General features: G+C 38.4%; 1 protein-coding gene across 1 annotated transcript in view; it reads left to right on the forward strand.

Annotated features, from left to right (window-relative positions):
* The window catches only part of MATN2 (matrilin 2), a 75,908-nt gene that overhangs the window by 40,924 nt on the left and 11,235 nt on the right, over positions 1-23,749 (forward strand). The window contains exons 7-22 of the mRNA XM_086608761.1: positions 5,182-5,304; positions 9,222-9,344; positions 11,362-11,484; positions 13,079-13,201; positions 13,361-13,483; positions 13,723-13,845; positions 13,937-14,059; positions 14,272-14,394; positions 17,864-17,986; positions 18,081-18,203; positions 18,294-18,416; positions 18,587-18,709; positions 18,907-19,029; positions 19,171-19,293; positions 19,460-19,582; positions 22,579-22,992. Of these exons, the coding sequence (XP_086464887.1) occupies positions 5,182-5,304; positions 9,222-9,344; positions 11,362-11,484; positions 13,079-13,201; positions 13,361-13,483; positions 13,723-13,845; positions 13,937-14,059; positions 14,272-14,394; positions 17,864-17,986; positions 18,081-18,203; positions 18,294-18,416; positions 18,587-18,709; positions 18,907-19,029; positions 19,171-19,293; positions 19,460-19,582; positions 22,579-22,992 (2,259 nt within the window). The remainder of the gene's footprint in view (positions 1-5,181; positions 5,305-9,221; positions 9,345-11,361; positions 11,485-13,078; positions 13,202-13,360; positions 13,484-13,722; positions 13,846-13,936; positions 14,060-14,271; positions 14,395-17,863; positions 17,987-18,080; positions 18,204-18,293; positions 18,417-18,586; positions 18,710-18,906; positions 19,030-19,170; positions 19,294-19,459; positions 19,583-22,578; positions 22,993-23,749) is intronic.

A 23,749-nucleotide genomic window follows, 5' to 3' on the forward strand; every position in this document is an offset into this window, starting at 1 on the left:
ATAACTCACTTTCAGGAAATGTGAAAGGAAAACCTTAATGTACATTCCTAGTTACCTTTCTTCAAAAATATGGATCTTGATAAAGATACGTTACTATTTTGTCTGTAAGCAGAGAAACTCCATTAGTTTTAGGTGAGTGGAACTGCTGATGCCAGTGGTGAATTTAGCCCGTATTGTTGAGTAATTTGTACAAGCATTATTTCTCAAAAAATGCATCAATATAGCACTGCGTTTCTGTGCTTTCTGCAGCCTTGGGGGCATTTCAGTCTTTATGATGAGAGACTATGTTAACCTATATACTGTATTTTGTATTATATTATATTACTTGGTATCTATTTCACTTAAATTTAACATTTAGAAAGAAAGCATCTAATCCAGGCTGTACATCTGACCTTATGATCAAGGGAAAGAGACATGCACTTCTAGAAGGTGATTGCTTACACCTTTGACAAAACTTTATGGAAGTGTCCGTATTTCCCTTGGCTATGCAGGTAGCCTGGATGACTTCCCAGACTAGACACCTGATTTTTAGATGTCCAAAGTCAGGGGAGATGAGTTTCCCACTTCTCCAAGGGCCAGAGTACAGTTCATACTGGTTCATGTTGCTTGTAGCTTGTATGAACTCACCCATTTGTCAAGTATCTGCAGCTAAGGGCTGACTAAGTTGTCTTATACTTCCACATATACTTCTACATACATATATGGTCGCAGAGCTGAGACACCTGTTGGTCCTGTTGGGGACCCCTACCCGGCTCAGCTGTATTACCACCCTTGGCTCCTGGCTCTCCTTCCCTCAGGGAGCAGCTGACCTGTGCTGCTCCCTGACAGCCGGTCACTTCCCAGTCTGTATAAAGTGTGGGGTGTTTCCAACCCAGGTGCAGAACTTTGCAATTCTTCTTGCTGAACTTCGTAAGACATCTTCTTATCCAATCGTCAAGTTTATCAGTGTTCCTCTGTGTTGAAGTTCTGCCATTTGCTTTCAGTCACTGTCCCTAATTTAGTGTAATCCAGATTTGCTGAGGGTGCACTTGGTATCATCATCTATGTCAATGATGAAGATGTTTAGCAATGTAACCCCCCAGTACTGTCCCCTGTGGTACTCTCGTCATTATCAGCAACCAGCTAGACATGAAGCCATTGATCACTATCCTTTGATGCTGGTGGCCTGGCAAATTGTCACCCCACCTAACAGTTCTTTCTTCGATCTTATACTTCCTCAGCTTTGAAATGAGAATGCTGCGGGAGGCAGCATCAAGAGCTTTACTAGTGCCAAGGTGTATTACATGCACTGACCTTCCCTTGTCCACAGATGCAGTCATTTCATCAGTGAAGGTGAACAAGTTCATCAGGCATGATTTGCCTTTGGTGAATCCATGTTGATTATTCCACATAATCTTCTTGTCCTTCATATATTTGGAAATTGATTCTGAGAGGATATGCCCCATGATCCTGGGTCTGAAATTATGCAGATTGGTCTGTAGTTCCCTGGGTCTTTCTTCTTGCCTTTTTTTAAATATGAGTGTAATGTTAACCTTTTCAGTTACTAGGGACATCTCTCAGTCTTTGTGAATTTTTCTACATGAAAGACAGTAGTGTCACATCACATAACTCTTTCAGCACTCATAGGTGAATACCAGTCATCCCATGGATCTGTGTATATCCAGTTTCTCTAAGTAGCCTCTAACCGATGTTGCTAGACCCTCTCCTTCCCAAACTCTGCTAGTACACATGGAAATTTGAGAGCAGGCTTTGTCTCTGAGAACCAGGAATAAAAAAGGCATTATTTTTTTTCCGCTGTTTCGTATTGTTCATCACGAGGTTGTTCCCCCAGCCAACAGACCCACGTTTTCTGTGACTTTTGTTTTGCTACCAGCATACTGGTAGACTCCCTTCTTATTACCCTTAGTGTGCCTCAGTAGTCATAGGTCCAGCTGGGCTTTGTTTTTGTTACAAAGTACCTAAGCAATGCTTTTATACTCCTTTTTTTCTCCCTCTGCTATTTTCCTTCTTTGTTTTTTAGTTCACTGAGAAGCTCTTTCATCTTCTAAGCAGATTTTCCAGTACGATGGGATCATTTTTTCCTGAGCTCTTAGCAAGTTTCCTTTAAAAATCATCTAGCTCTCCTGGGCATCCTTTCTCTTCTTGGCTCTTTCCCATGAGATTCTTCCTAGAAATTCCCTGAATAAGCTAAAATCGGAGCTTGTAAAATATGGAGTCTGAATTCTGCTGTGTCCCCTTGCAGCCTTCTGGATAGTGAACTCAGTCATCTCATGGTCACAGCAGCAAGTCAAGAACATCACCTCTCAAGAATTCGTGTTAGGGGGTTGTCACTAAGCCTGTGCAGAAACCTCCTGAGCTTCCTGCACAATGCTGTCTTACCCTCCCAGTAGGTGTTTAGATGTTTGAAGTTTCCAATGTGAACAAAAGCCTACGAGTTGGAGACTTTTGCTGTCTGTTTGTAGAAAGCCTTACTCACTACATCGTATTGGTCAGGTAGGGTAACAGACTCCACCACTACATTCCCAGTGTCGTTTCCCCTCTGATCTTGACCAGAAACTCTCAGTCAGCACATCTATGGTTTCATGTTGGATCTCTGTGGAATGGAGGAGATCTTTAACATAAAATCTTTAACATGAGATCTTTAACAAAAGTGCATTTCTCTGCAGGGCAGTACAAACCGGGAGCCAAGGCAGGCTGCGAGGCAAGAAGGGTCAGTAATCTCTCTGACAAGGCCTTTGGTCCCACAGAAGAAGAACAAAACAGATCCTGTGACAGTAACCAGGCTCAGCCAACAGTCCAGTGATTGCCAGACAAGTCCATAGTGTCAAGAGAGATCTAAGGTCGATTAGGAAATCAAATCAGCCAATCTGCAGGTTAGGATCAGCAAAACACAAGGCTAGGCACAGACATACCCGTAACATAGCTCAGGCAAGAACCAAGGGTGAAAGCCTGACATTAAACGCATCTCCCAAGCCAAGGTACAGAGGCTACAGACAAGGCTTCTCACAGCTCTGTGCGTCTCTGCCATGTTAACTGCATTCTGTTTTGTTATAAATGCTTTAAATTAGTTTAAAATTAAAGGACAAAATTCCATCAGGTTGCAATTAAGGAAAAAACAAAGTGACTGGACATGGTAGGCCATAGAGATTGATTCAGAAGGAGTAGTCAGGGAGAAATGAGCAAATACTATGTCATATCATTCTCTTTCAAGATACATGTCCTGAATCTAAGCATAAATAAAACTCACTAAGCCACTTTTCCTTACACTTGGTATCTTCTGAGGCTTGCTAATAAAATAAAGCAAGAGTGAAAAAACGTGTAGCTCTTAATGCTGCAAAAGTCAAGACAGCATGAGAGCTCTTCAGAGCAGAAGTGTCCCCTGGCTCCCATGTGTTATGAGTCACGCTGCCTTTGAGTCAGCATAAACAACATGAAGAAAAATGGATTTAAAATGTTTGTAAATTTAAAACTGTTAACATAAATTTCTACATATTTGGCTTACATACTGAATCTCGAGGATGTTCACCAACTAGCCAAGACTCACACTCAACACCAGGCCAGAACTCTGCATCAGCAAACAGGCCTGAGCCTGGGGCGCCAGCTCCCGAGATCTCCCGGTTTTCCCAGAATCCTGGCTTTCCTTTCAAAAATAGAAAGTAAGCTTTCATGCTCATGGCTACAAAGAAAAGCTTGAAAATGTAAATGTTATCAGTACTGTCATGCATATCTGACAAATGTTTTCTCTGGGAGTTACTCCAGATGACTTAGAATGAAATACGAGGAACGCGGCTCATGAGGTCAACCCCGCCAGCAAAGTAGTCTACATGTGGCTGGAAGAGAGCAGCCAATTCAGATGATCAGTGAGGCAGGTAGAGGTCATTCCTAGCTACTAAGTTAACTATTAAGAGGACTTTCGCTGCTCCCCTCAAGAGGACAAATGACAGTTTCTGCTTGTACTCAGGGGTGCTGAATCTCAACTGTTGTTCTTTAGGGAAGGCCTCTGTTTGGGTTGTGGGTGGGTTCACATGAGCTGTAGCTGGTAGAAGCCTTCTGTTAGCATCTTTAATCTGGACTGTGTTAATGAAGCCTTGTGAAATGTATTTTAGTGTTCCCAACATAAAAGCCTCAAGGTTCCAACAAAGATAATAATGCATTTTTTTCAACTCCTGTAGTCATCTCAGAATCAGTTTTCTTAGAAAGTCACATTCCACTTTGTTTGACCTGAAAATTCAGGTGGTTTATTATTGCTGAGGACTTTCATCATGAATAAAGGCTCAATTGCATTAGCCCGCCACACGTACAAGGAAAGAACAGTTCCTGCCTCAGGAAGCCAGTTACCTCTGGGAATAATAATTAACCTCTGAATGTCAGTTTTCAGGTTGTGTAATGAGGAGTTCAGAAGTGTCTGGATGTCTTTAAAATGTGACTGACTTCATTCGTGACTTATTTTTAGCAGTGCTGAGGAGTTAAGACTATTCTTTCACTAGTATAAATTAATTAACTCCCCTGATACAAAGCTAAGTGTTGGCCACACACTGCATCTAAGTGAACGCTGGGTTCTTTGGCTTCATCGGTAGTGGTAAACACTACGTGGTAAATATCCGAGTGCTTACTGCACAGTTACTTTCCTCTTTAAAGTACTTAGCACACAAGCAGTAGCTGTTTCTAGACTTTGCTCATCTTCCCTTTCATGAGCATTTTAAATGGAAGAACTACGTAGCAAACACCCAGAGCCATTAAAACACCAGTGCTTCTGGTGACCTGATTGTCACCTGATTGTCTTGCTTTGTATGATGAACGGCATTCAAAAGCATGTTTGTGTATTTATTACAGATCATATCTAACTTGCTCTGAGTAAAATAAAGAGGCAATTTCGATGAGGCAATGTATAGGACTTAGCTGCAAAATGTTAAGAAATATTTACAATTCTAACTTCTCTACTGTGTGTAGTACATGTGTTCTCAAAGAATTCATTGAAGTATACATATCAGGTGTACCTAAGTATAGCAGATATTTGGAAAAAAGGAATATTTTATTTTCATCATTTGAAACACTATGGTAAAAAGTCAGAATGGTGCCTAGAAAAAAAAGGGCTAAAGAAAATAAAAAAATTAGTTGTTTTTTACCTAACTTATTTCTGAAGATTTATATTCGTCCCTGACACAATTTTTTCCCTTTTAGGACCGGACTATTGTGCTCTTCAGGACCATGGCTGTGAACAAGAATGTGTTAATACAGATGATTCCTATTTTTGTCGATGCCAAGAAGGGTTTAGACTTAATCCAGATAAGAAAACATGCAAAAGTGAGTAATCCTTTGGACATAGTAAAGTTCATCTGCTTTTATTTCTTCAACCTGCTGTGAATGGTTTCCCTTCTGAGAGGATGACAGTTTTCTCTGTAATGTTGAAACAAATGTTTCGTTATAAACTTGAATTTTAACTGAGCCAGTCATGCTGAAAAAATACAGTTTGCTGTTCTGTAGGCTAGATTCTATATTAGACGTTTTCTGAAGAGATTTATGGAAACCTGAGGTGTTATATAGGAACCAGAGTGGCTCAAAAAACAGAAGTTCATTTACTTATTTGAAACTTTCTGACCTTGTCTTCTAGTGACACAAACAGCTTTTAAAAAAAAAAAAAATCACCTTGCTTTGCCTGGTTAGTATAGCCAAAGATAGATGTATTTCACTAGTTTGGGAAAGTACTGGATAGGTAGCATAGTTGCTAAAATCAACTTAAAGTCACACATGAAACCCCCCAGTTTCCTGCAAAAATTGTAAAAACAGCCTCAGCAATGTCAGGTTTCTAAACCAATCACACATACTATTTACTTTAAAAAGACTTTTGTGTTTACAGCTCTTCTTGAGTGGGAGCCTGGAATCACAGCAGATTTTCAGTGCAATGTTGTTAAAGTGTAAGGAGAGTATATTCAGTAAAATGAACTAGCCTGATCTGGTGACTCAGTTCTTGAGCGGGAGAACTATACTAGTGATATTTTATGAATAGAAGCTTGCCTGGAGCAACATAATTATATTTCTAGACACTCATAAAATGTGTCTAGTTTTGGAGCTATATCTTCCTTCAGTCTTAAAGATGTGTTTTCATGAGGCATCTTTGTCTACACACTGCCATTTTTACAGCAATCCATGCTATTCTGTTTTTTATTATCTAATGGTATTTTGATACATTCAGGTTTTTATAGATTGGATGTGCCTTGGGGAGTATAGGAACAAAAGAACAGCATTGTGTAGAATGTTTATTGCCAAGGATGTAATTGCGAATTAAAGGCTAATTGTGATTCCCTTTTGGAGTATTTTTCCTTAACCTTAGGGGGCTTTGGATTTGTCTGTAAACCTGGTGACGTTTCCAGGATTAAGCTCTGATTCCAAAACTTGTTATAACTTGGCTTATGTTAGACAAGCTTTTAAAATAAACTAGAACATTTGCATATATGCCCTCTTTATAAATCAGGGAGAACGCATCACTGGTGACCAGCACCAGGCATTCCTCCTTCACCACAATGCGTTACTTCTGATGACTGAGGGAGTCAAAGTGAAGTCTTGCGTAGCCACGTATTTGCAATCCACTCTCAGATCCTCAGCTCACTGTCAACTTTAACAGTGTCCAAAGCACAGAATCCAGTATCATTTAAGAAAAGTGAGTTTTTCTAAGCCGTTTACTTCATGGCTGGCTTGAATTCTTCACTGGTTTTGTCTTCAGAGAAGTAAACTTCTGTGCTTTAGGTCAGCAAGACCGTGAACACGCATGTGTTAACATGGAAGAGTCATTTGTGTGCAAATGTCATCCTGGATACGCCCAAAGACATGATAGCAATACGTGCAGAAATGAGTGTGTCTCATGAACTGCAGCGACTAGTTACTGCAGCGGGGCGAGGTGTGAACAGAATGAGAAAATGCTCCTGGGTCCCTTTTGAGATCTGAGCTGTGCGAACCTATGTTACTGTAAAGCCCACCATGAGCCAGGCCTAATGAAGTAATCCTATAGTGAGATCCCTGATCCAATAGAGAGCTAGAGCATCATCTTCTCCAGTCCAAGTAACTGGGAAAATGTGTTCAGCCAAGGTGCCTAACACAAAGCAGTGCTTACTGTTGAACACCTGTATCATTGCTATGTGCTATGTAAACTGCAGCACACCTAGCACTGACGTGTGCTGCTGTGTGGAGATGATATGTAGAAACTTCCCCCTTCTATATGTTTACACTTCCAGTGACTGGTTCAATAAAATGTCCTCTTTTAATAAGAACCTTGCTAAACAAAGGATCAGTGTTGCACCAGAAAAACCCAACAACATTGCCCACTTGAAGTCACCCAGTTTTTAGAAGATACTTTTATTGCAAAGAACCATTTTGCACATCATCTGAAACACTGGCAGCATTTTTCCTTGATGCACTTACGATATATATTGCCAAAGGAACACTCAGTCACTAGAAGTTAAAAAAAAAGTTGATACGCCAGGGAGTAATTATTTTTAAATAAACTGCTTGTGATAAAGTCATATTTAAGGAAACTTGAATGTGTTGCAAGAGCTCAGAACTTTTTAACAATTACGATTTTAGGCTGTCACAAGTTGAATATCTAAAAATTAATATATCCCGACACTCATTGTTTTAAAAATATTCACACTTCTTCCCCTATCCATTCCCCTTGTTACAATTTTTTTTACATATGTAATGAAGAACACATGATGACCAAATTTACAGTTATACAAATTTCTAAAGCCTAGTAATTAGCAGCTTTGTGATTACTCCACTCTTTGAAAGAGTGCGTTAAAAGATTCTGCATGAGAACCCCAAGTATTTAAATGTTAAAATTCACGTTAGTGTGGGTGTTTGTATTGTAAAAGACGATGCCAAACAGATGCAATTTTTCACAGAGAATACTGAGGGTTTTTATTTTCTTTTTTTTTCCTCATTTTTTGTGTGCTCTGAGGAGTTACACAAGCCTCTTCATGATGATGTAAACTCTTGGAAAAAGGAGAATGTTCCAGCTGGAACTTGCTTTAGCTAGTAAAGACTGACACCTCAGCTTCACTTGTTCAAGCCAACATTATCTCTATCTATGTATAATGGTGAATTTGGACCAATTACTGCAAACTCGTTGCTTAGATAAATAAACTAATAAACAACAATATTTAGAGCTAAGTTATTTTACTTTAAGTACAGAAATTTTTTTAATGTAAACAAAGAGCTGCAGACATGCCTATTCACATCTGTAAATGATTTGCAAATAGAGACATATGAGACTGTGTTTGTGTCTGAGGGAACTCCGCTACTTTTGATCAAGAAAAGCTAAAGCGATTTGGCCCTATATAACTAAAAATAGCCATTAACAAGTTGGCAATAAAATATCATGAGGAAGTTCGGTATAAAGCTTTTTTTCCTAAAATGTGCTTTTTCTATACTTACAGAGTCAGCAGATTACATAGTACATCTGCAAGTGCACGTATCTCACTCTACTGCTTTGCTGTCTGTTCTGTGAGACAATATGGGTTTTAAACCCGATTCACACCTCTCTCTCCCTTCCCCCCACCCCGCCCCCTTCATCTTTCACACAACCAGTTGCATGCAATACTAAAAAAAATACTCCATTTTATCTTACTTGGAATAGGAATAGGAAAATCAAAGACAAGGAACATATTAAGACACTCTCACACTCATGATTTGTATCTGTCCCCCACTAGGCTTTAACTGCGTGAACCTGTTGGCAGGTTAAAGTTTTAAAGTGGTGATTTCTCATCCTGTTGAAAAAGAATTTACTGTTTATGAAATAATCTGAAAGCCGTCATTTCTATTTCGAGAGTTACTGATATTCATACTTTCTCTCTGAGAAAATTTTATGGTGAACAAAAGAGAGTCTTGCTTTTTAAAGAAAGTAAGCTTGATTCTGCAGGTGAGACTAGGAGAGACTTCAAGGTTCTCCCTTCACTCCACTTTGCATTAGTTTCCCTTTGTGATTTTTGGCAAGGGAGATCAGCACTTCATCAAGTTTGTTATCTGCCACATGGGGTTGTTGTATTCATTTCACTTAGGTGTTGTTAATTAACTCAGGTTACTCGAATAGGTGGGATACTGCATAAATAAAAAGTTCTGCTGACCTTTTTCCTTTGCTCTGCAAAGGCATTGTGTACTAACTACAGTGTCGTAGTGTATGTATCTGAGGCTCCAATGTGATTTCTTCAATTATTAACACAAATCAATAGGAGTGGACCACTGTGCTGAAAGCAATCATGGCTGCGAGCAATTGTGCCTGAATACCGATGACTCCTATGTCTGTCAGTGCGCTGAAGGATTTGTCATCAATGAGGACCTAAAAACCTGCACACGTAAGTCTTGTGAGAACCTCCTTGATCTCAGCTCACCTAGGAAAGGTTTCTATTTTCATACAGGGAAGAGGATACACCTTCAATTTATTCTTACAGTCTGCATTTTGATAATGCTTTAATAATGATTTGTAAGGAGAAACGGACAGGAAAAGGATTTAGGAAAGGATATTTGTCAAGATGACTGTAAATCCTCACAGAAGAGTTTTGTTCATCCCCAGGAATGGGGGACAGTTTTTCAGTCACATTATAAGTGTGTCTGACTGAGAGGTCATCTTGACAGCAGTGTTCCCCAGGCAAACTGCATCAGCTCATCTGGGGCAGGAGAAGTGGGAGTCCCACGCTGAGCTTTACATTTTGCGTGGAAACACTTAATAAGTGAACAAAAGTTGTCCTGACAGCTCTCCGCCCTTTATAAATCTAATGATCATTGAGAATCATTGCAGTTTTGTAAATAGCCAAATTGCCTTCTTCACTGGAAAAATAATACATAGAAAGGACCAGGAAAAGAGGAATGTGAATGCATTTTGCCTGTTGACTTTTCCTGGACCTCTTTGATGAGAGGGTTTCGGCCTCTTTTTCTACAGATTTGGAGGCATGTTCTATTTCAAGCTTGTTGGAAAAGCTTCAGAGTTTACTCCCGTTCTTGCACTCAGCCAACACAGTTTTAACAGAAGTCAAACTGCAAGTGCTCAGACATGAAAATAATCTAGGGAGAAGTGAGGGAAATCAGCAAAGGCAATTTGTCTTTATCTTTAACCTTATTTTTGCCTCCATACTAACCTTTTTAACCCCATCCAATACCTTGACAGACTTTGCTTCAGTCTGCCACTGCAGCTCTCTAGAAAGGGACGGACTGCAATGCAGGAGCAGAACTAGTATACATGTAACAGTGATAGAGTCTACTAGAAACAATTTATCTAGACAGTTATCTAAAAGAACCACTGGAAATTTAGAAACAGCCAATCTATAGAGTTCTCTTAACTTGCAAATGGAAAAATCCCTTTTCCTTTGTAGTAAAAAGAGGTGGTTTTTTTCACTCTGACTTATTTTCCTCCAGGCTGTACTTGGAGACTTTCGCAGCAGCATTCAAACAGTGCTGCAGCTTCTGGAATCCCTCTGTGCAATAAAACTGAGTCCTTTTGAATAGCTCCTCTTCTTGCCAGCATAGCCCTCTCCTCATATATATATTTGGGAAAGAGATTTGTCCTACTCCTGAGCCTCAGATGAGTTGTTGAAACCTCCTAGACATTTTTAAGCTCTCATGAAAAGCGTTCTGGCACTTCGTGATTTCCTGAATGAGCAGTTCGATGGAAGGGATTAGCATTTAACATATACCACTCCTAACGGGAAAACACCTGGGAATTACAATTCTGGTGTCATGTACACAGGCACGAGTATGTTAAGACAGCTGTGGGAACACCTGAATGGTAAACAGATTTCTACTCTGACAACTCATTAGAAAAAAATGAATGACACTGTGTGTGTAGCCAATGGACAGTAGCAAGTGCTGCCTGCAGGATCCCAGGGGTCCTATGTCTTAGTGTTACAGAGAAGAAATGCTTAGGAAATTTGAGATGAAAAATGGGCCATATTTGACAGTACTTGTCATTTGCAATTCTTTGCAAAAGCTTGAATAGTCTAAGTCAAAACACACTGAGGTCTCTGAGAAGTTTTCTACTTGCTGCCACGGCAGTTTTATCAGGTGCACAAGTGAGTTCTGGGAACTGCCACCTTCACATCGGGCCGTTTAGAGACTGTATTTAAAGAAGAGTGTTCACAAGGTGACTTTTATGTCTTTGCCACTGTTTTGCAGTCTGCTTAAATCAACCAATTGAAAGTATACCACAAGGCGCTCTTACATTTTATTGAAGATACATTATCAGATAAGGAACTGGATTATTGTTTAAGCGGTTCAATGTACTTATATTTACTTGCTTATATGCCATGGGAATACTAGAGATGAAAAACAATTGAATCATTATTTGTTAATTTTTTAATCATTTCAATTGCTCCGCAGGAGTTGACTATTGTGCTCTGAGTGATCATGGCTGTGAACAGTTGTGTGTAAATGGCGATAGGTCTTACACTTGTCAGTGTTTTGAAGGATACAGGCTTCGTAATGATGGGAAAACCTGTAAACGTAAGTTATTGTTCAGCAACTCAGATTCTTATTATACGCACAGAAGAAATGTGTAAGGTAGCATTTGATTGCCTAAGCATTGCCATCCAGTATCATTTTAAATGCTTGAGTATTCCAAAAGTTCATAATTTCCCCTTTGGTGTAACATTTGCCAGCAGTATGTCAATATCTTGGATACTCTCGGGCATCTAAAGTGGCAGTGGATGCATGCTTTTAGGTGCCTGAATCACACCTTAAATGTCTGTACCATTTAAGAAGTAGACCTGTAATTGGACCGTTACAAATCCAAAGCTATTTCTCTCTGACTTACATCCTTATATGGGACAACCGTAATTTTCTTCTCAAATCAAGGCAAAAATATATAATATATAATGTTTCTAAAGTCTTATATAGCATGAGTAAGCTTGCAATATTATTAGTGAAAAGTTCGTTTATTTGTCCGGCATGGGATAAGGATGATTGCAAAAGATATCATAATTGCATTACACAGTTGATTACATTATGCGATTATGATGAGTGGCAGATATAAAAAAAATTCATTTCAAATTTATCTCCTGTTTTATAGTTTTGATCACTAAGTGATCAAAGAAGAATCATGGATAAGTCTCTGAAAAACACGCAGGCATAAAGTATTTTATAACTGTAATCCCAGTAATATCTGTAGATCTCATCAACATCTGCTTTTAAAAACATTTACAGAAAAAAAAAAATTAAATTAATCCAGATACTATCATGACAAATGAAAAGCTCCTTATTATCAGTTTGTATATCACAACACCACCTTACTTTGTTAGTCCTTGCGAACAGAGAAGAATTTTGCTTGTCTCAAAAAGTACTAACACTCTAATCTTGCAAAAAGCTAAAAGCAAGTAAAATTTTCTGTCCATGCAGAAGTCCTTGCAGGAAAATAAAGGACGTGGGAAAGAAAGGGAAAGCAAGATGTTAGTTTATCAAACGTTAATTAATATATTTATTTATTTTGAAATATGAATTGTAGCTAGATTCTATATCAGAAAACCCCACTGAGCCCAATTATAGCTGACAATTTTCCAGAATTTCACAGCAGGATCGTACAATCTGTCTTTCTTGTTATCCTTAAATACTACATAGATTGAACCTTTGCAAACCTACTCTACAAAAAAAGGACAAGCACCTTCTGAGCTTAAGCCCAGGTTAAAAAAGCATAATTATTTCAGGCTTGAGCAGATCTATTCAGATCTATTCCTGAATATGAACAGACAATGATAGATCTGTTTCACACCAGAAAGTTTACTTGAAATGTGGATGTGGGACTTAGGTGCCTTTGGAAATCCCTGTGGGTCACTAATCTGTATGCTGGGGACACATGAAATTCTACAATGTCTAGAACTGGAACAGTGCACTTTACCTTAATAGTAGGGCTGTAAAATTAGCAGGACAAAGATGTACCTTTTTGGTACAACAAAAAAAAACCCAGCAGGTGCTATAAATGATTTGCAGGATTGAGTCCAGTATATTAGCGAGGACAAGAACATTCAGTAACTGGGAATTGTAAGACTTTGAACATCTTGCCCTTAACTAACACAATTTTTTTTATCTATTAAATTATTCCCAGGTAAAAATGTCTGCAAATCAGTCAATCACGGCTGTGAGCATATTTGTGTTAGTGCTGACAATTCCTATGCCTGCAAGTGTCGTGAGGGATTCATCCTGAGAGAAGACGGCAAAACGTGCAGAAGTGAGTGACCGATACCTATTGAACATTTTAGCATGTGCATCAGGCAAGAAGAGAAAGGGTTTTTTTCACCTCTTATTGGAAAAAAAAAAATCCTTTTGATAGCTACATTTTTTTAGCATGTTTTCATTCAAAACCTGTATTTATATTAATCATTCCCAGGACGGGACATCTGCAAATCAGTCAGCCATGGCTGTGAGCATATTTGTATTAACGAAGACGACTCATATGTTTGCAAGTGTCATGAGGGTTTCCTGCTGAGAGAAGATGGGAAAACATGCAGAAGTATGTACTCTGATAATTCCTCACAGACTTTTCTCTACCAGATGTAGATTTGTAGAAGGGTCCTAACAAATTCCACGTTTGTAGTTTACTGTTATAATACAGTTGTATTGTTACACCTGCCTATATTTTTGCCCATTTCTTCCAATGATATCATCAGACCTAATAAAAACTGTTGCTTCTCCCTGCATGATACATTTGCTGTAGATGTGCTTTAACCAAACACCATCAACTCTTCTCAGATAAAGACATTTGCCGTTCAGTTGACCATGGCTGTGAACACGTTTGTGTTAATGCTGATGAGTCATACATCTGCCAGTGTTACGAGGGATTTGCACTGAGGGAAGATGGAAAAACATGTAGAAGTAAGTATCCTTCAGTTTAATAGAAGATTTCCATTATAATCTGTGCATTTTTAGACATGTTTTAAATACCGGCAACCTTGTTTTTTTCCAGATAAAGATGTTTGCAATTCTGTTGACCATGGCTGTGAGCATGTTTGTGTGAATACTGACAGTTCATACATTTGCCAGTGCTATGAGGGTTTTGTATTGAGGGAAGATGAGAAAACGTGTAAAAGTAAGTTATTTGATGTTAATGTATTTTTTGCCCTCAGAGGCCTACTGAAGAACCATATTGTGTTAGAGGTAGGTCTTTTTATAGGGGATTTTACCTGACAAAAAGGAGGATAAATTCTTTATTTGCTGGGATCTTACTACTTTTACTCTTTAAAGTTTTGGAAATGTTCTCATTCATCAAACTGTAGTAAATAAAATCTAAATTATTCCTAGATAAAGACATCTGCAAATCAGTGAATCATGGCTGTGAACATCTTTGTGTTAATAATGACGATTCATACACTTGCCAATGTCATGATGGATTTGTACTGAGGCAAGATGGGAAAACATGCCGAAGTAAGTAGTTTATGAATAAAAGAAGAAATTTAATTTTCCTTTTATTAGGAGATTATTCACTGACTCATAGTGGTCAGAATGGAATATTGTTCTCTATAGATCATAAGATTTCTGTGAATTATTGTTTGAACTACAGGTGTATTTCAGAAAATCAGCCAATTTTAAGGTTCGGATGTAGCTTTTAAAATATGTGAACTTCATTTCTAGATTGAGTATGCCGAGTTTTAATCTTGAGCACAGGATGTTGCTGCATTTTACTTTGATGGGTGGACATTCTAATTGCTACTGTGGTGTTCTGTGTGTATTCATGCAGACCATGACTTAACCTCTTACTATGTCCTTTTGTAAATGACAAGCAGATGAAACTCCTTTAGGCTCTTTATATGTTTTTCAGTCTTTTCCTAAGTCTCTTCTTGCTCTCTTAAAACCTCTGCTATTCATCAGCATCCTTGTGGGAACATCACAGTGGTACAAAGTCTTTTAATAGGAGGCACAGCAGAGTCCAGGGTAGGGGAAGTGTAGCGCACCTAATTACTATTTGAATCTACCTATATTTTTTTAATCTTTTTTTTTAAATCTATCTTTTTTTATGACCAAAGATAGCGTTAGTCTGTGACCAAAATACTCTGCTAGTGCTCATGTTCAGTCAGTTATCTATCATGATCATAAGCTGTTTAAGACTCTCAGTCACGTAGGTGTCCCACATTCTGTAAGTACAGCCTTTATTCTTTGTTTCTAAATGTATAGGCTTAGTTCTGGCTATTTCAAAATACATATGATTTGCTGTTATCCAGTTTGCAAAAAGATTCATGTGTCCTTATATCAACGGCTGCTCTTTTTATTTGCCATTCTCTCAAAATTGGAGTAACCCACAAACTGTGTCAGTGATTATTTTGTATTTTCTTTTGGGTTGTTCTTAAAACTGTTAAGCAGTAGAGGAGCAGGGCAAATTCTTAGAACGCAAGCCAGTTGATGTTCTTCCATTTACAATTTCCTCTGAAGACCTCTGTAGCCGGTGTTAATCCATATAACTTTGACTCTGTAGTCTGTTTTCTTAATCGAAATAAATACCAAGACTGCTGCCTTACTGAATGCTCCTTTGTGTGAACAGCATCAGCTTTATGAATCAGCCTCCTAATCAATTGAAAAAGATACTTTTTTAGTTTTCCAGGATCTATTTTTTCCACAATACCAAGTCGATTGATACTAATTTTTGTTCTTTGATTTTACTCTGAATCAAGTTCCATATTATCTATTCCATTATTTAATGCAAATCAATGTGAAGCTGACAGGATTACAGTGAACTAGTTATCCTTTTCAGACACTGCAACAATAATATTTTTTCAGTGTGTGTGCATGCACTGGGGATGGAAACTGCTCAGTGTTTTGGAGCTTCCTTGGAGTTCTAGGAGTTACTGAAAAATAACTCTAAGCATTCAAGTTGTTCTTCAGCTATGTTTTTTACAACTTTTCACTGCAAGTTATCTGGAGTCACTGGTCGTAAAATGTATGTGTTCAGTACGTGCTGTGTGACCCACTGATCAGCTGATAAGCTCTCCAGGGAGACCTTCTAGTAGCCTTCCAGTGCTTAAAGGAGGCCTACAAGGAAGCTGGAGAGGGACTTTTTACAAGGGCATGGAGTGATAGGACAAGGGGTAATGACTTTAAACTGAAAGAGGGGAGATTTAGATTAGATATAAGGAAGACGTTCTTCATTATGAGGGTGGTGAGGCACTGGAACAGGTTGCCCAGAGAAGTTGTAGATGCCCCATCCCTGGAAGTGTTCAAAGCCAGGTGGGATGAGGCATTGGGCAACCTGGTCCAGTGGAGGGTTTCCCTGCCCATGGCACGGGGGTTAGAACTAGATGATTGTTAAAGTCCCTTCCAACCCAAATCATTCTGTGATTCTATGATGAAACTCTTCACGCCAACAGTATCATCAGTAGCCTATTTCATAAGTTTAGATCTGAATATACTAAATATTTTTACCATTTCTGCATTAAGATTGGCAATTCTGCCATTTTTATCTGTTAATTAACAATACATTGTGAGAATGCTTTTTGTTCTTAATGGTCTTTAAATAACTTACTCATGCTATCCTTTGTTTTGTTGGCCATGCATCCCCTTGTCCTTTAGCTTATTATTTCAGTGTTTTCAAATTCCTAGTATTTTCATGTTCAGTAAATTCTGTGAATGGTGCTTTCTTTCAATCGTTACTCAAAACTTATAGCTGTTTTCAATTTCAAAATGAGGTTGCTTTTTTAATTACTCTGGCATTCTTTTTAGATTATGGGACTACATTTTTTGGGGGGTATCTAGTAAAATAAATAGTGCAATCATAATTCACTTTTTTAAAAATTATTTCCCCTCCCATCCTAAAATACTTTGGCAAAATACTTTGGCTTTCAGCTGTCTAAAATTCATCCTTTTGAAGTAATTGCCATGCCTCCTGCTGGTTTATATTTAATTCTGTTTATAAACAATAAATGTGTCTGAATTGCACACAGCTGTGTATAAGCTGATGCTAATTTTTACTTATATGATTGTTTCTTCTTTATCTACTATAACAGGATCTAGTTTAGATTGCTATGTCTTGAATGCAGTGCTTGTGGGTTTAGAAGATTGTCCTCTGTAATATTTTTTAGCATTTTTGTATTGCCAGCACGAGACTTCTATGTAATTTGGCTCATATTGAAGTTCTTGTGAAAATGTAAGCTTTTCTTCAGTACCCATTAAACGTAGGTATTTTGCTGAAGAGTCAATCTGAACTTGGCTGTCAGTACTGTTGTGCTTTCTATATAAAGGTAGTTCTCCATTAGCAATTGAGAGTATTTTCTTTTGTGTTGCACTGAAAAAGAAACAGGGAATGAGATAGATGGCTCCACTTCCTTCTGTACTCTCTCCCCATCTATTCTTCTTTAAGAGGTTTTAACCAGCTGGTTTTAACATTGCAGTCATACTAATCCTCCCATCTATTTTCAGCAATACGAGTTAGATTTTATTTATCCCCTTAAAATGAGTAGTTCCTATTCTTCTGGGGTTTGTTTATGCAAACACTTGGCATTGATGTAAGGATATTAAAGAATTATTTTGCTTCATGTCCTGTGATGTTTTGCGTAATTTTGTTTTTACCAGCATGAATTTGTGCTAAATGACTTTACTAAATTATTCCCTCCTTCCAGTCTTACTGCTCTTTAATGTAAAGTCCGCCTCCTTAATCTAGTCAGATTAATCTTAAAATAATTTATTGTCAGTGGGAGGCCATCCAAAACGTGGAATTGTTTCTGCTCAGATGGTAAAGAACTCATGCTCCGTGAAAGCTAAGCTGTCTGTCATTTAACTAGCCATATTTGCTTTTGTTTTGTAAGCTCCCAACTCTCTTTGCTCATGGGATTACCTCCGTAATCTTTGTATTTATAAAAAAAGTTTAACTAGCAAACCACATTAAATATTATCTAACTGTTCCCAGGCAAGGATATTTGCAAAGCAGTGAACCACGGCTGTGAACATGCTTGTGTTAATGCTGGTGATTCATTTGTTTGTAAGTGTCAGGAGGGATTCCTGCTAAGAGACGATGGAAAAACATGCAAAAGTAGGTAGTCTGATATTTGTCAGCATAATTTTTATCTGCAGCTCATGCTTGTGTAGAAATGCATTAACCAGCAAGAGCTGTCATCTGTTTTCAGATAAAGATCTTTGCAAATCAGTCAACCATGGCTGTGAACACGTTTGTGTTAATACTGATGATTCGTATATCTGCAAATGCCATGATGGGTTCCTACTGAGAGAAGACGGGAAAACCTGCAGAAGTAAGTAGCATGAGAACTTAATTTGATGGATTACACATATAATCGAGGCCTTTGCTGATGTATGTCCACTACCAACTCTTCTGCTTGCAGACAAGGATGTTTGCAATTCAGTCAACCATGGCTGTGAACAAGTTTGTGTGAATACTGAAGATTCCTACATCTGCAAGTGTCGTGAAAAATTCATACTGAAGGAAGATGGAAAGACATGTAGATGTGAGTAGCCTAAGCTACAAAAGTATATTTTTCCTTGTAGCTTTTAAGTGTTGTGGCTGTGAGTGTTTGCACATGTGTATTAGTGATTTCCAACTATTTGAACTGGTTAATAAAAGGTATTATCTCTCCCTAACAAACCTCACCTCACAAACTCCATCCACTCTTCTCAGATGAAGATGTTTGCAACTCAGTTGAGCACGGCTGTGAACATATTTGTGTTAATACTGATGATTCCTATGTCTGCAAGTGTCACGAGGACTTCATACTGAGGGAAGATGGGAAAACTTGTAGGAGTAAGTTGTTTAATCTTTGTTTTGTACTTCTGTTAATGAAACACACTATTCAACACTAGTGTGTTATTTGTGTCTTTAATATAGAATCAATTTATGGAAATGAGCTCCTTCAAGGAAGACTATTTCCGTAATATGTATGTTTTATGGAAGTTCTTTACCTAGCAAACTGTGCTAAATATAATTTTCATTATTCCAAGGTAAAAATCTCTGCAAAACAGTCAGCCATGGCTGTGAACATGTCTGTGTTCCAACTGGCGATTCATACGTGTGTCAGTGTCACAAGGGATTTGTATTGAGGCGAGACAGGAAAACATGCAGGAGTGAGTAGCTGAAACTTTGATGGGGAATATGGTTTTTCAGTCATAAAAGAAATAACAGACTTAATTTCACTCAAAGCTTGTTTATGCCAGTTTTGTATTTGAGAAATGGTCTAATGAGGAAATTCTCTTAACAATTCTCAGATAAAGACCTGTGTAAATCCATTGACCATGGCTGTGAACATGTGTGCATTAATAATAACAATTCCTACAGCTGTCAGTGTCATGAGGGTTTTGTCCTGCGACAAGATGGAAAAACATGTCGAAGTAAGTAACTGAATATGTCTGTCAGCCAGTCTTCTCTGGCATTGCTACCAAAATGGACAAAGATGTCATACTCCTTTGTCATACATTCTTCAAGTATCATGCTTGGAGTCTTTGAATTTATAAATATGTTAAATAGAATACATATAAATATTTCAATTTTTCCTAGATAAAGATGTCTGCAAATCAGTTGCCCATGGTTGTGAACATATTTGTGTTAATAATGACGATTCATACATCTGCAAATGCCAGGAGGGATATGTACTAAAAGAGGATCAGAAAACATGCAGAGGTAAGTACATTTTATTTAGAAAGCATTTGTTTCTTTGGTTTCTAAAATTACTTGACCTCTTTATAGAATCATAGAATTTCTAGGTTGGAAAAGACCTTAGAGATCATCCAGTCCAACCGTCCCTAATCCCCCATTAAACCATGTCCCTAAGCAGTACATCCACCCTTTTCTTAAACACACATAAAAAATGCCTCATTTCAAAAATGATACAATATTTGAAAGCCCAAAGCATACGTGAGTGTGATGGAAAATGTCTTGAACAATTAACTTGATGCTCTCGTAAGGTAAAAACTAACAAATTGCAACAGTTGTTTTGGTATAGTATCAAGTACAATAATTGTTTCCAAACATCAGTAAAAAAGCCAAAGTGAAATTTTATTATCAAGGAATGTGCACTTTAATCGGATTCATATACTGTAGAGCTTTTGTCTTTACATACTCCATTTTAAAATATCAGTAATTCTAGTTGCTTATCTTCTAACATGACATGCTTAGAGTATGACATGCATTTATCTCATCACCCCTTAATACTTGGAGGAGAAACTCTTCTACTGGAACTCAGTAAAAACACTTATTCTGCAAAACTGGATGCCTTAGCTGGGGAGACTATTACCAAAAGAATGGTAACATGTTTACGACTGATCTCAGTCTTAACTGAAACCATTCACCATGAACTGCTGCTCTGTTGTGACTTACGCAATCATATTGAGGTGGGTTTGATACTCATATTCATTGCCTTTCCACCACCTTAGTACATGTGACACATCTTTTCCTCAGATGACTGTGGAAAGGAATTCTTGGACAGCAGTTCTAAAATAGAGCTATTGTCTTAAGAAGAAAAGCCCAAGCTTTAAAGCCAAAAATTCCTTAATTCCTACACTGATTTGGTAACAGACATCTTCAGTAATTTCTGCAGCCAAAGCAGAAATAAATGTGGAAAGAACGTATGCGGAGTTCTTTTTTGTGGGAGACCTACTCTGATAACTTTCACTCTTGAGGTATCTAGAGATCCCAGATCCTCACTTAATGCCCTCCAGACAATTGTCTTCAGGTTCTGTTAGTCTAGTCGGCAGTCAGCTTAAATAATAAGCAACATTACAGACCTTTCCAGTTACCCTGTACGACACTCAGACATTTAGGAAGCTTACAAACCACAGGGAAAATAGCGTTCCTGGTTTCTGTGAAAGAAGGCAGAGACATAGAGCACTTGTAGTAGCTTTGAGAAGTGATCTAGTTCATGGCATATGCTTGAGGCAGCATCAGAATATATATATCTAGTAATATCTGATGGATGTTTCAGTGTGTTTCAAAAACTCTCTCATGACAGAGCATCATTGATTTCAGTGTCCCCAGTAGTCTGATTTCCTGCTGTTACCTTTATAATATTTTTTTCCCCTAACAAGCAACTATCTTTATAGCAGATGAAGCCATTTGCTATCTTTTCTATTCACATGAAAGCAACTGATTTATCGTCTTCTTTAAAATAATCCCCTTCTACATCTTGGAAGGGTGTTATCATGCTTCATACTCATCTTTCCTTTCCTTAAGCAAACAATCTCTGCTCCTTCAAGCTTCCTGTGTGTGCCATGCTTTCTAAATATCTCATTACTCTTGCTGTGAAACTCAGGACTCTCCAGTTTGGCTTTCAGGGTGATACCCAGAGCTTAGCACCGTATTCATCTGAGACTTACGAACTACTGCATGATTCTCTCTGGTATTGCGCTTACAGCATTCTTACTGCACAAACATCAGAGATGAGTGGAGGTCAGAGTTCATTTGGTCCAGCCTGAGATGCAAATCTTACATTCCTTAGTATGGCAAATTCTCCCTGGAAGTTACATTGATCAAATAGGAGCTGAGCATCTCTGCAGCCAGCCCGTTGCACAAAAGCGCACTAGTCTGTGCCTGCTGGAGGCAATTTCTTTCCAGAATAAAAAAACAACTGGCAGAACCAGTCTGCGGCTTCAAAGACGTTCTCCAGGCCCTAAATTCCCTAACCTTGTCATGGATACAGGGTGCCTACAAACTGCTTTGATTTTTGCATGTGCACTTGCCAAAAAGTATGAGAACTCCAGATTTGTCAGTCTCCTGGATTCTCTCCCAGCTTTAATGGGTAAACCAGAAAAGGTTAATTTCAGCAATACATAAGCCTTCTAACTACAAGATTGTTAGAGTTACAATCAAAAAAATATATGTAAACAATTCTGATCCATGTTGAGCAGCTAGGCACATTTCTAGCATTTACTCTCACCTATAGTTTTTTAGCTGCTTTTCTGCCAGTAGACATTTAAGTACATGCTATAAAAACATGTGCATTGTCTGAATTTTGTCCTGAGACTTGAACCTCATCGTAAGCTGTAGGGCAGGCTACCTAGCCCTCCGCTTCTCGCTCAGCCTTGCCCAAGCTCTTCGGCTTTTGCCTTACTGTTCCCTGTCACTCTGAATATGACTCCTAGATTTTCATCTTACATGCAAGTAGGACTTGATAGACTCAATTCTTTGTACCATCTTTACCTTTTTGCTACTTCTGCAACACAAATGCAGCCCCAGTGAGTCTCTTCCATGTCTTTCAGTGCTGGTCAGCTACACAAATGTAAAATTAGTGTACTGGCCTATCCCTGGAAACTAATGATGGCAACTCTCTCTATATATCCTGGCTACGTTCTTGATATACAGTTCTCTCTACTGAACAGTCATTCTTAAAATTTGCTGATTGTTGCTGTATTTTTAAGAGTTCTAGGATTCTGCAAAGCAGTATGGCTCAGTAAATATTCACTGTGATTATATTTTTGTTAAACTCTTGGTCGTCAGCACACTCTTTAGCTTTTGAAATAGACTGTACACAACATCTTTAGATGCACTGGCAAAGCTGGCTGAGCCAAGAACAAGGTACTCTGGATGATCTCTGAGTTTATGCAGTCCCTGGGTATCTAGGTCCCTCTTTCAGCTTTGTGGAGTTTTTTCATGATCTAAACACACTGCTGCTTATTTCACAGGATGCAGCGAAGGCCCAGTTGACCTGGTGTTTGTGATTGATGGATCAAAAAGTCTTGGAGAGGATAATTTTGAAATTGTAAAACAATTTGTCTCAGGAGTCTTGGATTCCCTTGAGATTTCACCCAAAGCTGCTCGAGTTGGTTTGCTTCAGTATTCCACTGAAGTTCGCACAGAGTTTACATTAAGGCAGTTCAGCTCAGCCAAAGACATGAAGAAAGCTGTATCGCAAATGAAGTACATGGGGCGAGGTTCCATGACAGGACTGGCTCTGAAGCAAATGTTTGAGAGAAGCTTCACAGAAACAGAAGGAGCAAGACCACTTTCAGCAAACGTCCCCCGAATCTCCATTGTGTTTACAGATGGACGAGCCCAAGATGAAGTCTCTGAGTGGGCTGCTAGAGCAAAACGAAATGGTAAGTGGAGATGGTTTTGACTCATTCTAAAAGGCAAATATGGTTAGAAATAAGATGTAGTAATAGTGTGAATGTGCTACAGTATGTGCTAATCAAGAGAGCCTTTGTCATAGCAGTCAGGCTAGTACAGTGACCACTGCAGCAGAACATCGCATCTTTGGTGTTCACATATGTCATCCCTAGTGCAGGACCCACAATGAATGTCTCACCTCTGAGGTTCTGTGCCATCCACAGGTAGCGGCATTACCCACCTGGCATGCCTTGCAGTGCACTGAATATATCCACTAAGGGCAGGCATTTGATACAGGGATTCAGGAACACTGGGAACTTCTTTAAAAAAATCTTAAGAAAACCAAACAAACAACAAGAAAAAAAAAACACAATCAATCTTGTCTCTTCAAAATACAGAAATCTATCCTCCTGAGAAATACTGTGATAATAATTGGTTATATTTTTATTTATGTATACTCTGTATTTTTAACCAATTTTATACTGCTGATGGTGTTCTGAAAGGTCCTCCTTTTGACAGTATATAGCTGCAATGTTGTCTGTCATTCTATGTACCTTGTCAGGTGATAGTTCATGCTGAAATGTAATTGAAAACGGGCGATTTTTAACATAAAGTATGTCTGGGCAGAAATCTACCCTCTAAGACATCTGTACCAAAACCAGAAACTTGTCATCTGTTCAGCAGCCAAAGTCTTGAAATTTTCAAAACTTTTCCAGAAAATAAATAATATCTTTTTCCTTTGTAAAA

The sequence above is a fragment of the Tauraco erythrolophus genome, chromosome 3, assembly GCF_009769465.1.
Source record: "Tauraco erythrolophus isolate bTauEry1 chromosome 3, bTauEry1.pri, whole genome shotgun sequence".
NCBI classification, from domain to species: Eukaryota; Metazoa; Chordata; class Aves; order Musophagiformes; family Musophagidae; genus Tauraco; species Tauraco erythrolophus.